The sequence below is a fragment of the Acomys minous genome (assembly GCF_964271855.1).
Source record: "Acomys minous genome assembly, chromosome: 16".
NCBI classification, from domain to species: Eukaryota; Metazoa; Chordata; class Mammalia; order Rodentia; family Muridae; genus Acomys; species Acomys minous.
The window spans coordinates 74,115,720-74,130,989 of NC_140498.1; the positions used below are offsets into that span (position 1 = coordinate 74,115,720).

At 44.3% G+C, this 15,270-nt stretch overlaps 1 protein-coding gene across 5 annotated transcripts in view; it reads left to right on the forward strand.

Moving 5' to 3' along the window:
- FKBP6 (FKBP prolyl isomerase family member 6 (inactive)) overlaps positions 1-15,270 on the forward strand; it is an 88,788-nt gene that overhangs the window by 9,379 nt on the left and 64,139 nt on the right. For all 5 annotated transcript variants that reach the window (XM_084764648.1, XM_084764650.1, XM_084764646.1 and 2 more), the window contains 3 exons: positions 1,495-1,689; positions 2,234-2,343; positions 4,375-4,467. In XM_084764648.1, coding sequence (XP_084620774.1) covers positions 1,495-1,689; positions 2,234-2,343; positions 4,375-4,465 — 396 coding nt within the window. In that variant the 3' untranslated portion in view covers positions 4,466-4,467. The remainder of the gene's footprint in view (positions 1-1,494; positions 1,690-2,233; positions 2,344-4,374; positions 4,468-15,270) is intronic.

A 15,270-nucleotide genomic window follows, 5' to 3' on the forward strand; every position in this document is an offset into this window, starting at 1 on the left:
GCTCCGAGGGATATGTTATCTCTGGTCTTCACTGGCACCTGTATTCATGGGCAAATACCCACAGACAATCACACAGAAACACATGCATACACAGAATAAGAAATAAGAAACCTATGGTCATCCTTTGCTACAGAGTGAGCTTGAGGCCAGCCTGGGCTACATGAGACTCTTATCTCAAAAAAAAAAAAATCAGCCTGGAATGGTGGTATATACTTTTAGTCCCAGTACTTGGGAAGCAGAAGCAGGCAGATTGCTGTGAGTTCAAGGCCAGCCTGATCTACATATTGAATGAGTTCCAGGACTGTATAGAGAAACTCTGTCTCACAAAAGGTAGGGGTAGAGTACTAAAGGGATGGTTTAGCAATGTAGAGTACTTCTGCTCTTTCAGAGGCCCCAAATTCAACCCACAGTACCCATATAATGGCTCACAACCATCTGTAGCTCATAGCTCGAGTTCCAGGGAATATGAGGCCCTCTTCTGATGTCTGTGCACCAGGCACACATGTACACATACATGCAGACAAAACATCCATAAACATAAATCTAAAGATTAAGTAAAGAAGAAGCTGGATGTGATGGCACATGCCTTTAATCCCAGCTCTTGGGGAAGCAGAAGCAGATGGATATCTGTGATTTTGAGGCCAGCCTGGTCTACACAGTTCCAAGACAGCCAGGCTATAGAGAGACTGTCTCAACACCCCCTCTTCTTTTTAAAAACTGTGTTATGTGTCTGTGTAGGAGTATGTGTTTAAGAGTGCTGATGGAAGCCAAAGGCATGGGGCTCCCCTATAGCTGTATTTACAGACAGTGGTGAGCCATCTGATGGGGGTGCTGGGACTACATACAGCTTGTCCATGGCTTTTGTTGGATTTACTGTCCTTACTCCTCTGGAGGCAAAAGAGTAGATGTCTGCAGCATGTTGCCTGCCTCAGTAAGGTTTGCATGCCTTCTGTTAGAATCCTTCACACTGGGCTGGAGAGATGTCTCAGTGGTTAGGAGCATGTATTGCTCTTGTAGAGGACCTGAGTTCAATTCCCAGCACCCACATGAGGAGGCACAGGGTCACATGTAACTCCAGTTTCTGGAAGATCTAATGCCATCTTTTGGCCATCACAGGCATTGTACTCAAATGCACATATCCCATACGTGTACATGCTGTTTTCGTTTGTTTTAATTTTGTTTTTCAAGACAGTTTCTCTCTGTAGCCCTGGCTATCCTGGAACTCACTCTAGACCAGGCTGTTCATGAACTCAGAGATCCATTTGCTTCTGCCTCCCAAGTGCTGGGATTAAACACCTGTGCCATTGTTTCCTGGCACATATACATAATGTAAAATAATAAAAATAAAATTTAAAAAGAAGCCTCCTATCTTTAATATGTTAGCTACATGTCCTGTGAGCTAGCTGAGTTTTTTTCTTAGATCAATAATTCTATATGAGTTGTAAGATTATAGGACTGTCCCTCCTGACCCTTTGCTTTCCCTCCTTTCTGCAGGCTTTGCAGCTGCTCCATCGGCGCTTGACGATCTGTGAAGACCAGCACTTGGTGGAACCTGCTGAGCTTCTAGTCCTCCTTAACTTGTCCTTTGTGTACCTGAAGCTAGACCGGCCTGCCATGGCTCTGCGCTATGGGGAGCAGGCTCTGCTCATTGACAAAAGGAATGCCAAGGCCCTCTTTAGGTGTGGACAGGTGAGTTGAAGGTAGTGGGGAAGGCCTGGGGCAGTTACTCAGTCAGTAAAGTGCTTGCTAGGCATGCAAGCTTGAGAGCCTGAGCTCTTTCTCCAGAACCCAAGGTGCTAGACCCTTGCACTGGGGAGGCACAGACAGATTGGCTCCTGGAGTTCGCTGGTCAGTCAGCCTAGATGAATTGAGGAGCCCTGAATCCCAGAGGAATACCTTATCTTTAAAAATAAGGTGGGCTAAGAAGAGACTTGATACCCTATGAGCATATAAAGGGGGAGGAAGTCCCCCTCAGGCACAGTCATAGGGGAGGGGAGTAAGGGGAAAATGGGAGGGAGGGAAGAATGGGAGGATACAAGGGATAGGATAATCATTGAGATGTAACAAGAATAAATTAATAAAAAAAAATAAGGTGGGCTGCTTCAGAGAAGGAAACCAGTTTGACCTCTGGTCTCCATCCACATGTGCACACCAGCACAGAGCAATAGGTCTCACTTGGGCCACTGCCACAAATGCCAATCTCCTAATCTAATGTCTTATCCCTTCCTATCAGGCTTGCCTCCTCCTAACTGAGTACGAGCAGGCCCGGGATTTCCTAGTGCGAGCTCAGAAGGAGCAGCCCTGCAACCATGACATCAATAATGAGCTGAAGAAGCTGTCCAGGTAAGAGCCAAGGGCAGGCGTATGACCAGAGACACAGGAGAGGCGGCTGTGAGAATTCTAGTCCATCTGGGTAGAGGACAGGCTAGGAATGTTGCCCAAGCTGGCTCAGAGGCATCCATGCCACCCGCAGAGTCTCTCATTGCCCTAAACTGGCTGTTCTGTGTGAGGAAGCTTCACTTTTGAGCATCTCCCTCCTTCCTGTGGTGCCGCCCTGCAGACCATGCAGATCAGCACTCCCTAGAGAGGTGAGCCCATGCAACGCCTTTGTGTATATTTGCAAGTGTGTGTGTAGGCCAAAACCAACCTAAGTGTTGTGCCTGGGGCCCAGCAGTTAGACTGGGCTGTTGGCTAGTCCCAGAAATCCTCCTGTTTTTGTTTTCCCCTACCTCTGCCCCCAACCTCCAAGCTGGAATTAAAGACACCCTCTACCCATGAACTTATTTTTTTTTACATGGTGCTGAGGATCCAAACTTGGGTTTCATTTTACCAACTGAGCTATTTCTATACCCGCCCCTGCCCCATGTACCTTAAAAGGGTATTGTGCAAACTGGGTATGGTGGTTCACTCTAGTAGTCCTTGAACTTGGGATAGGAAGCAGGAAGCAGGAAGATCACAAATGCCAGACCTTGTGCGATATAACATAAGACAGGCTCAAAACCAAAAGGTTGGCAAGGTGGCCCAGCAGCAGACAGTGCTTGTTGTACTGATCCTGGATCACATAGTGGAAGACGAGGACTGGCCTGGAAAGTGTCTTCTGATCTCCATACATGGTGTACACAAGTACACAGTAAAGTAAGTCTTGTATTCCAGCACTTAGAAGGCAGAGGCAGATGAATCTTTAAGTTCAAGGCTATCCTTGTATACAGAGTAAGTTCCAGGACAGCTAGGGCTGCGTAAACCTTGCCTCTAAAAATCAAAATTAAGCTGGGTATGGTGATGCACACCTGTAATCCCAGCAGTTGGGAAGCAGAAGCAGGCAGATCTCTGTGAGTTCAAGGCAGAACCAGGAATACAAGAATACAAGAGAAAACCCTGTCTCAAAAAAACAAAAATAAAAACAAACCAAACCAAAAAAAAAAAAAAAAAAAAAAAAAAAAAAGAAAGAAAGAAAAGAAAAGAAACTATACTTAAGACTCTACCTATTCCCAAAATCACCTGAGATCCAATGTTCTGATGAATCTATAACTACAAATGAACTGGCTTGTATGATTCATTCAAGAGAGGAGGACTTTAATCTTTAAGAAATAAGTTTTGGGAGGCCAGCAAGATAGTTCAGTGGGTAAAGGCTCTTGTTGCCGTACCTGCTGACCTAAAAGGTCATTCTTAGGACCCATATGATAAAGGAGAAATGGATTCCTGTAAGTTGTTCTCTGAACTCCACAAAGACATTGGAGCCCTCCCCACCCTAGCACATACATTAATAAGTGTAATAATAAAAAAGAAAAATAAAATCTTTATTAAAATGTGACTTTTTCTGATTGAGAACCTGTTTGCTGTAGAGAAGCTGAAAACATCTTTCCGTAAGTTCTAGGACAGCCACCATTTTAGCATGTATTTCTGTTCTGACTTGGTGAGATTCTCTCCTTAGTGTTAAGCAATCCATCACCAGTCCTGAGGGCTCTAAGGTGTAGGCAACATTTTTATTTGGATACAGTTGCTTTGCTGCTGGTCTGTTTGGGTTCTTCCTTTCTGGTATGGAAAGGATCTTCTCAGATTAGATACTGAGTTTTGGGGGATTTGAGTTTTCAGAAGAAAAATCCTCAAAATGAGTGGGGCCGCTCAGTGCAGGGGTCATTTGGCAAGACTCTGCCTGAGCCTACTAACAATAGCTTCTGCCGTCCCAGCTGCTGGCTTTTCAGATGATGGCTGGTATCCAGGGCCTTCCTGAGTAGGATTAGCCTTGCCTGGTCCTGCATCTTCAGTGTTATCTCCATTGATGACTGTCCGATGCTGACTTTTAGTGGCATAGAGATTTTCAGCCACCAGGTGTCACCTTCTGCAAACCTACAAAGCTTGCCTTTCTCTCCACAGCCACTACAGGGACTACATGGACAGAGAGAGAGAGATGTGTCACCGGATGTTTGCTCCCTGTAGCAGCAGCTCCTCAGGGGGAGGAAACTGAAGGTATTCACAGGGCTGGGCATTCATGAAGGGATTCAGGGTTCTATCCATTAGGAAAGATGGTTCCTAGCAAGGCTCAGTGACCAGTGTTGCTCTCCACTGAGGACAGCATAGGACAAAATATGCTTTTGGGGCCTTCCCACAGAGTGGGTCCCTGAGGGTGGAAGTCTTGAAAGTTAGATTCATATTTGGGAAGTCCTAAGCTTTCTAAATCAAAAGACTTTTTTTTTCATGGTTTGTGAAATTAAATTGTCCTCAAAGTTTCTTAGAACCAAAGTCATTAGTGTGACAGTTTACCTGATCTTGAAAGAGAAAATCTGTTTCTCTCTTTGTTACTATGTTTTGGGGATGATTTCATGTAGTCCAGGCTGTCCTGGAATTCACTATGTACCTGAGAATGACCTTGAACTTCTGATCCTCCAGCTTCTACCACCTGAGTGCTAAGATACAGGCTTGTGCCATCACAATCTGATTAATGGAGTCCTGGGGATGGAGGCCTGGGCCTTGCCTGTGCTAGTGTCTGCTAGGCAAGCACTCTACCAACTGAGTCACATCCCTAGCTGTCATGTTGGTGTTGTTTTAAGTATGTGTGTACAAGTGCTTCAAGAGTGGTAGGACTAAGCGTGGTGGTGGTGGTGCATGCCTTTATTCTCACCACTCAGGAGGCAGAGGCAGGTAGATATTTGTGAATGTGAGGCCAGGCTGGTCTACAGAGCAATTCCCAGGACTATAACAGAGAAACCATGTCTCAAAAAACAAAACAAACACATACAAAAGAGTAGTAGGATTACAGAGGCACACCATTATGCCTGGCTGCAGGCTGTGTGTAGTGCTGAGGGTTGAACCCAGGGCCTCACATATCCTAGTCAAATAAACAAATGTCCTCTCACTGAAAAGCTCAGGCTTTTCTTAGTCTAGGCTTTTCCAAGAAATGGAAAGCCTTCAACCTCAGTTTTCAACTCTAACACATTACTAAAGAAGGCAAAATCTCTGTGTCAAGGAATTGGACAGTGTTGTGCTAACTACCAGAATTCAAAGTTTGAAGACGGGGAAACCTAAAGGAGCAGAAATTTACATTGCTGTCAGGCAATGGTGGCTTGTGATTGAGTAGGCACAGGGCAGAATGTCCCCACAAGTACAGGAGATGACCTTCCAGTCTGTTCTGCTATTACTTAAGAAAATTAGTGGGAACAAAATCACCTGCTTGAACACCTGTTCTAGCACGGCTCTCCTGAGAGAAGTTAAATAAGGAAGAAGAAGGAAACAGCTGCTAAGCAGGCTCCTGTGGTAAATCCTGCCTTTGTTGCCCCTTTGTGTCTACAAAAACTGGGGTTGAGAGGAGGGGCCATGAAAGGCCCATTCATTCATGTGCTCATGCAGGCTCTGGAGCACTGCTGTCTGCTTGGCAGATGCCACCAGTCACTTCCTTCGCAGGCATGACTTTTTGACCCCATCTTCTGGGTCTTCCAGGGGACTTCTGAACTGAGCTGCAAGCCAGAGGACCTCTTCTCTTTGGCTCTTGTCACATACAGTAGAGACAGAAGACATGTGTTTCCCAGACCCCTGTGTGTGTAAGGATCCCTGTGGCTGTATGTGTATATAAAGCTGTGCTGTTGCTAGGGTGCTTGCTGTCTCCCTCTCTCCCTCTCTCCCTTTCATCAGCTTGGCCCCTACCCCCCACCCTGTGTCTTGCACTTGTTTCTTCATGTGTTCTGGAGCTTGAACTCAGGTCACCACGCTTGCATTGAACTGTCTTGCCTGCCCACTGGCCAATGATTTTGCTTGTTTGTTTTAGTTATTTTTCTATTGCTGTGATAAGACAGCAAGTTATAGAAGAGTTTACTTGGAGCTTACTGTGTCAGAGGGTTAGAATTCATAACCATCATGGCGGGGGGGTATGGTGACAGGCAGGGATGGTGCTGCAATTGCTGAGAAGTCACATCCTTTTCATTGGTTTGGTTTGGTTTGGTTTTTTTTTTTCAAGACACAATTTTTCTGTATAGCCCTGGCTGTTTGGTATCTCACTCTGTAGAACAGGCTGTTCTCAGGCTCAGAGATTCACCTGCCTCTGCTTCCCAAGTGCTGAGATTAAAGGTGTGCGCCACACAGCTAGAGCTCACATTGTAATCCACAAACAGGAGACACAGACAGACAGACAGAGAGTACACATATACTAACTGGGAATGGTATAAATCTGTTGAAACCGCAAAGCTGGCCCCCGGTGAGACACTTTCCAACAAGGCCACACCTCCTAGTCCTTCCCAAATAGTTCCACCAATTGGAGACCAAGTGTTCTAATATATGAATCTGTGGGAGCCATGCTCATTCTAAGCACCACAGTTTTGTTTTTTTAAGACAGATCTTTTCTGGCTGATCTAGAACTCACTATGTACACCAAGTTAGCCTCAAACTTGCAAAGATCTACCTGCCTCTGCTTCCCAAGTGCTGGGACTAACCAGTCATTTAAAAGAAGTTAGATTTGTCAGCTTAATGTGCTTGTATTATCTAGGGCCATTTCCTCTCTCTTTCTTAAGGGTTGGTTTGTTTCTTTGGGAATACATGTGCTCTGTGTTGGGAAGGGTGTGCACTCACATTGCACAGATGGGCTAGAAGGCAGAAGGTGACATTGGGTGCTCTATTATTCTCCACCTATTCCTTTGAGGCAGGGCCTCTCCTTGAACCTGAGGCCCTTACTCTTGGGTAAGTAAAAACCAGTGAGCCCTGGTGGCTTTCCTGTCTCTGTCCTGCTTTGTGCTGGGTCCAAACGTGGGTCCTTGTGATTGTGGGGCAGGTGCTCTGAACTGTGGCGCCATCTCTAGCCAGGACCCTATGCCTGACATCACAGAAGACTGGAAATGCTGTCTTTCCTCATTTGTGTATCTCCTAGTCCCAGCGATGATTGAATCAGGTACAACAGCCAAGACAGTGAGCCTGCCACCTCCACTCAAATAGGCTATAGCTCCTGTTCTGCCTGTCAGGACTCTGTGATAGCCATGGAGGACCCACTGTTAGAGTGATCAGCTCCTGGTGCAGGAGGATAACTTGGCAGGAACAGGCACTTTGGTGGGCCTGACACATCCTCTTTTCTTGAGGATCTCCACAGCACCTGGTATGAACATGTCCCTCTGAATGAGATCATGCTTTGGGATAATCAAGTCACTAGTGGCCAGGAGACCTGCAGGTTTCTAGGTGACCATGAAGGAATATCTGCAGCTGCTTTCCTGTGGTTACAAAGCCATTGGAAGTGTTTCCAGACTTGGAGGGGCTACTTGAAAGTCACCTGCTGTGTTACATACAATTTCCCATAGCATCATCACAGCAACAGTGATGTGACCAGTGCACCATGTGGACCAGTGTACATGTCACAATTGTGCTCATTGTGCCTGAACATGTTTTGGAGTGGATACATGTGTGGTAATACATGTGGGAGCCAGAGGCCAACCTGGCATGGTGGTCTTCAGGATGCTGTCACCTTTTTGTTGAGACAGACTCTCACTAGGACCTAGTGTTGTAATGATAAAGAGATGCCACACAGTAGATCTGGTACAAAGAGGTTTATTATATGAAGAGAGAGAGAGAGAGAGAGAGAGAGAGAGAGAGAGAGAGAGAGAGAGAGAGAGAGAGAAGTAAGAGAGTTTGTAGGATGACTGGCCAGTCTTTGATCCCACAGCCTTGATGTGGTGGCAGGTGATGATGTCAGGTTGCTAGGTAACCTAGTAGCAGGCTATTGGGATAGGCGTGTGAACTAACATTCCTCCCTTTTCCTATACTTAAAAATGAGCTAAGGAGGGGTGGCTGTTGTGTGGATGTGGATGGGTGGCCTGCTTTCTGGTACTCAGTTGGAAGGCTGTCCACAACTCTTGAAAGCTGGGAAAGTATCCCAGCCCTAAGGTGGTACAGTGTCCCAGGGGAACCGTGCTGCATGGAAGCCCAGGAACCTCACAGCTCTGAGAGGAGGCCTCCTCAGAGACAGTACAGCTCCGAAGAGAGGGTTGCCCCAAACCCTGAGGAGCTGAGGAGCCTGAGCTTCCCTCTTTTCTCTAGCCAGTACAGCTCCCAGGGAAGGGTTGCCCTGAAACCCTGAGGAACTCAGGAACCCAGCAGCCTGAGCCACGCTCCTTCATTTCTCCTCCTCTTCTCCTCTTCCTGCCCTTCCAGTGAGAGAGTCACAGCAGGCAGTAAATCTCTCAAAAGATTTATTGGAGGGACGAATCTAGGAGAAGAGGGATGAATCCACGAGTGGCTGCCTCTGCTCCTGGGAGAAGGAAGCAGAGAACTGGGCAGACACAGCCTTTATATAGGGTTTCTCAGGGGGTGGAGCTTTCTGGGGCAGGGATTTCCAGAGTGGGGCTTGGTGGGATTTCAAGCCTCAACACACACCAAAATGTTTGGATAATATAGGCAAGGGGAAGGGTAGCCCCTGCCCTGGAAAGTTCAGGGTGGATGGTGTGGTATGCCAGCCATGCCAAGCAGCAGATAGGGACTGAGGAGTGCTGGGAAGACCTGGAGCTGTTTGTCCTGGTCTGGAGCATACCATTCCAGCCTGTGTTGATCATAAATGGATAAGGGATGAAGAAATCAATTCTCCTTTCTACTTCCTGCTGACATTGGGGTGGCAATAGGGAATTAGAAGGCTGAAATGTCGGCCAGGTCCAGGAAGAGCAAGCTGTCGTATTTGCTGTCCAGGATATGAGAACATCTGTGGCTAGGAGGGACAATGCAGGCCCAGCTGGCACAATCTGTGAGGTTGGACGGGAGCACCTGTGGGTAGCTGCTTTGGCACTGGCTTGGATGTAGGAAACCTGGCAGGATACTGGAAAAAATATAATTAAAAAAAAATGACGACAAAGTTACATAGGGGTAAGTAGGTTAGGGAGAAAATTATTATTTTTTAAATAAATAAATATTTGTTTGTTTGTTTATTTATTTATTACACAGTATTCTACCTCCATGTACACCTGTACATCAGAAGAGGACACTATATGTCATTATAGATGGTTGTGAGCCACCATGTGGTTGCTGGGAATTGAACTCAGGACTCCTGGAAGAACAGACAGTGCTCTTAGCTGCTGAGCCATCTCTCCAGCCCTGAGAAAATTATTTTTTAAGTACACATTTGAAACTTTTTGGACCCATGGTTTTGGTAGTTGAGGGAAAGGAGTCCCAAAACTAGGCAAACAGGAGGAATTCCACCCCGTGAAATAGGCAATAGGTGGAAACTTAGGTTGTACTTATCTGGAGTCCACTTGACCTGAAAGGTGGATTTGGTTGGATTTCCTGTAGCATATAAGAATCCTTTTTAAGTTTACAAAGAAGATAAGTTTTAAACATGTTAGCATTGCCATTGTTTGTAAAGTACAGTGAAACACACATAACTTTTTGTGTTACAGCATGTTGGAGGCTTGGGAAATTATTTTGGATTAATAACATGAACATGCTTTGAGGTGAACTCAGAGAAGACAGACGGTTTCCATGAAGTAGAGGGAGCAAAAACTCACTTGATAGTGGTTTTCAGTATGACTACATATCATGAAAGAGGGACTTTCCCCTCTAACCAGAAGACTGAATGTATACAAATTTAGCACAGTGAGAAACTACTATTTTTGTTTGTTTGGTTGGTTGGTTGTTTTTTTTTTTTTTCAAGACAGAGTTTTTCTGTGTAGCCTTGGCTGTCCTGGACTCACTTTGTAGACCAGGCTCGCCTTGAACTCATTAGTAATCTGCCTGCCTCTGTCTCCCGAGTGCTGGGATGAAAGGTGTGCACCACCACGCCCAGCCGAGAAACTACTTTTAAGTCTATACTTAAAAAGCAAACCAAAGGACATTTAAAATCTTGAGCTTGGAACCATGATAGTGGATCATATAGTGGAATGTTTTTATACCAGAGTTAGGTTAATAAATTAGAGCTCCACTAATGTCAAAGCTTTGAACAGTCTTAATACAACAGTAGCATAGCAACAGGAAGAAGTCTGAAGCATAATCTTATTATAATCACCCAGGCTTTTATTTGTATTTGTTAACCTTAAAACATCTTCTTAGACTCTAAAATACTTTCTGTGGTCCTCATAACTTAAGCTTCTGTATCCTTCAGCCTTATATAAGCTTTACATCTTTCTTCCTACCTAATTATTTACCTTGAGGTCTGTGAGCAAAGCAAACCTGTTTGCCTTTTAAATAAGAGATCTAGTAGTTAGTAGTTTTAACTGGCTAATGAATTGACTAATATGCTAACATTCTGGTTTACTTTGGGGTAAGGAGCTAATTGCCTGTTCTCTAGCTGTCAAGTTACCATTAGCTTAGCCGTCAGTGTGATCAGAGACCTATGAAGGATAAATTGTAACCTCAGTGAATCTATTTATCAGTTGAAATGACAGAGATGACTAGTCAGTCCCTAGTCCACTACCTAGACAGTTGTCCCAGGTTCCTGGGGTCTCCATGTTAATGCGGGCGAAGACCGTCCAGCCATCAGGCACAGAAGACAAGAGGGGTTTTCTGTAGAGGAAGAACATGGGAGAGACTGAACTTACTTTGTTTTCAGCAGTGTGAGACAATAATTCTCTGGGTGTCCAGTTTGTCCACAGTTCAGGGTGGGCCCTAGCAGCATGTGAGTCATTGGGGGCAATCTGGCCCAGTGGTTAGTGTACCATATTCCAGGGTTAACATCATCTGCCATTGTGCCCAAATATTCTTGGAGACCTTGGGAGTTACTTTTAGGATTTGGAAGTCTCTGTATATTATAATAAGCTTAAATACTTAAAATATTTAAAAATGCCGGGCATGGTGGCGCACGCCTTTAATCCTAGCACTCGGGAGGCAGAGGCGGGCAGATCTCTGTGAGTTCGAGGCCAGCCTGGTCTACAAAGTGAGTTCAGGACAGCCAAGGCTACATAGAGAAACCCTGTCTCAAAAAATGAAAAAAAAAATTAAAAATTAAAAATATTTAAGCTTAAATAAATTCAACAGGTTTGAAAGCTAGCATATTTGAGTTAAGCAGTCTTTGTCTGTTTTTAGTTATCTGCTCTAAACATAAAACAGGATGTTAGGATCTATAATTATGCTATATTCTGAGGATAAGTTTTGGGAGAGCCATGTCTATCTTAAGTAGATCTAAATAGACAAACTTTGTTTGTTTCTAGTTACTTTCTGTTTAACTTTGAAAACATGTACAGGAGTGTAAATAAAGCTTAATCTTTTAATCACATTGGTTCTTAGCATGACTACAAATATATTTCTGAACACATTAAAAGCATTTTATAATTTTAAGATTATGTACTAATTTGCATTTCTTAGTAAAGACTAGGCTTTAGGTCTCATCCCTGTTAAGCTGGAGCCTTAAAATCATAGACATAGTCAATAAAACTTTTTCACCTTTTGCCGGGCAGTGGTGGCGCACGCCTTTAATCCCACAGCTCGGGAGGCAGAGGCAGGCAGATCGCTGTAGGCTCAAGGCCAGACTCATCTACAAAGTGAGTCCAGGACAGCCACGGCTACACACAGAAACCCTGTCTCAAAAAACCAAACCAAACCAAAATAAACCAAAACCCTTTTGAACTTTCTATGGTATATCACTATAGAGCATAACAGCTTCCTGTATGACTTACTTTATAAAAAGTCTATAGCTTACACAAATCTAAAGCCATATTACATATCAATAACATTAGCAAAAACAACATTTTTTTTGTTTTTGTTTTTTATTTTTTGCTTTTTCGAGACAGGGTTTTTCTTGTAGTCCTGGCTGTCCTGGACTCTCTTTGTAGACCAGGTTGGCCTCTAACTCACAGAGATCCACCTGCCTCTGCCTCCCAAGTGCTGGGATTAAAGGCGTGCGCCACCACACTGGGCCCCAAAACAACATGTTTTTGGTTGTGAGCTAAGCCTTTAAAGGCTGAGCTATCTCTCCAGCCCAAAACAGCATGTTTTTGAGGAAGTGATTTCTAACCTTTTGAGAGTGAAACTAGAGCATAATAACCAAGTTCTAACACTAACCAGCTGAATGTCTTTAGAATTAATATGTCCCAACTTAAAAGTATCTCTGGAATCATGTCACATGGTTTAAGATTATCTAAGCACAAGCTTTCAACTATTGACCCTGGACTTTAAAAACATTCCTGGATCTGAGAAAGGGTGAACAATAATCCGTTTCTAGAGTCAGCAATACAGTAGAAGAGTATAAAACAACTTGAAAATTACATTTTAATTTATTATACCAAATCCATTGGCCAGAAAGTGTGAAGGTAAACCCCAAGCATAGGCAGATTGCTGCAGGAGAGAGAGCAGCATTCATTCATGCATACAAGAACTAGCAAAGACATAAGTAGTTAGGCATACACGTAAAATTAGCATGTTAATCTGGATAGAGCTTTATAACCTTGAAAGTTCACCATCACATAAAGAACATTTTGAACCGGGATTAAGTCACACATATAGTACAAAATAAAAGTATAACTGAATTTTTTATAAAAATCCATACCAATTTAAAATAAGATTTGTTGCTTTCTTAGTCTAAAAAGGAGATGAAATAATAGAGAGTTCATTAGGACTGAGAGGCTTTATCATTGTTGCATATGGTGGAGTCACATGGCAGGTTCTAAGCTATGTGGTTGGCACATACACTCACATTTATCCTAAACAAGAGTTGAACTTAGATTTTAAACACCATGCCCCATAAGCAAATTATAAGTCCTTAGATAAGAGTTCACAGTATAATCTTAAGATGTATTTTTCTTTTGAGAGCAGAGTGTAATGAAGAAATTAGAGAGAAAAGGTTTTCAAGAGTTGAGAAGTAGAGTCTTAGAGATAAACTCTGGGAACATAGAGTAGAGTTTAGATATTTGGAAATCATTTGTAAGAATTTGGAAATTTGGTATGCTGATTTTTGCCTGTGAATGAGGCAGGTTTTTGTAATAGAGGCCATTGAATGGAGATGGGAGCACGTACTTGGCTTCTTGCAGACCAGGAGTAGGCTAAGAGAGAGAGCCTGTGGAGGAATAGGACTCTAGCTAGAGTTTGGGATCAAATTCACAGACAGATGGTTTGCACACACCTCAGGAGTGGTCTTGAGAGCAGCTGCTTGCAGAGGAAAAGGTGTATGTGTATGCTTTGTAGTCCCTGGTCTCACCTACCCTGCCCTGTTACAACTTACAGGCAGGACGTTTAAGTAGCATGGGTGGTAGGAAGGTCAGAGAGAAAGAGACAAGTCTTGGAGTAAAAGAGAAATAGGGATCAGGAATGGCTTTCCATTTCCTCAGTTGGTCTTCGTGTTCCTGTATAATATTAGAAATTTTATTAGAAAGGCAAATATATTTAAAGCCCTCAGGTCAGGTTCTAGATGTAGAGAGAGGCTGGAGCTTTCCCAAAGGGGAATGATAAAATATGAAGACACTGTTTCTGTGGATGAAAAAGGAGAAGGAATGTCCCTGCAGCTTGGAGTTGTGGGTATCCCCAGGACTCTGAGTGGAAGATGCAAGCTGTTTAGTGGGTCATCTGGAATTTAGCCCAACTAAGCCCAAGAAGACTTGATGCCTGATACCAAGTCTTTAGCAGCAGTGAAGCAGTGAGCTCTGGTAGAGGAATCTCGTCCACAGGAAAGGATTGAAGCAGACAGGCAGCTTCAGCGCAGAGGTGATAGAGGAGCAGGGAGGAGTGCAGTGGCCCAGTAGGGTATAAAATAAACTGCAGGACTGTGATAGGTGGAGCTTACCTGTCTGTGGTGGATGTAGTGATGAGCTATGGATGAGCTGGTTGTTTGCAGGCAGCGAGTTTGAAATAGAGTTTGAAATGTGTGGCTTAGACCATGAGAAGCACCAGGAGAGCCTATCCTGTCTCAGTGCCAATGTTATAATATGTAAGTGAAGGCCGCCATGTAACATATATGGTGTAAAGGAAGGAAGTTTATTTGGGGAAGAGAGAGAGAGAGGAGTTAGGGCCTAGTGAACCATGAGGGCAGAGAGAGACAGATAGTGGGAGACCATAGGAGGAGAGTGAGAGGGGGAGAAGTAGTAAGAGAGTGAAAGGTCTGACAGATCCTTTTTACCTGGCACACACCTGGAGCATGCCTGGTGCGTAGCTGGCAGTGGCAGGTGATGACATCAGCTGTTGCTAGGCAACCTAGAAGCAGGTAGTGGAATTGACACACATGCACATAAGTTCTTTTTTCCACTGAACCATCTCCACAGTCCCACATTGCCAATTTGTAGTTTATCAGTTTTGGACTGTGGCTTTCTTGCCACATCATAATCCTTGGTACCATCTCTTCCTCCCTTACTAACTGCATTATCACTGTCAGATCCTCTTTTGAGTATGATGATAACACTCTCTGTACCTCCCCACTTTTTTTTTTCTTGAGGCAAGGTCTCACTATGTAGCTCTGGCTGTCCTGAGCCTCTCTATGCAAACCAGACTGGCCATCTGTCTCTGTCTTCCAGGCTCTGAGATTAAAGATGTGCACTACCACACACAGCATGCTACCCTTTTTTGGTTTTGTTTTGTTTTGTTTTGAGACAGGGTTTCTCTGTGTAGCCGCTTTGGCTGTCATAGAACTTGCTTTATAGGCCAGGCTGGCCTCAACTCACTGATATCCCCCTGCCTCTACTTCTGCCTCTGCCTCCTCCTCCTCAGTGCTGAGATTAAAGGTGCCACCACATCTACCTCTACCTTATTTTTTGAGACAGAGTCTTTCATTGAACCTGGGAATGTGCCACTTGAGCTATGCTGGCTGACTAGTGAGCCCCAGCAGTCTTCCTGTCTCCACTCCCCAACACTGGGGATTACAGGCTCTCTGATCTCAGGTCTTCATTGCCTGCATAG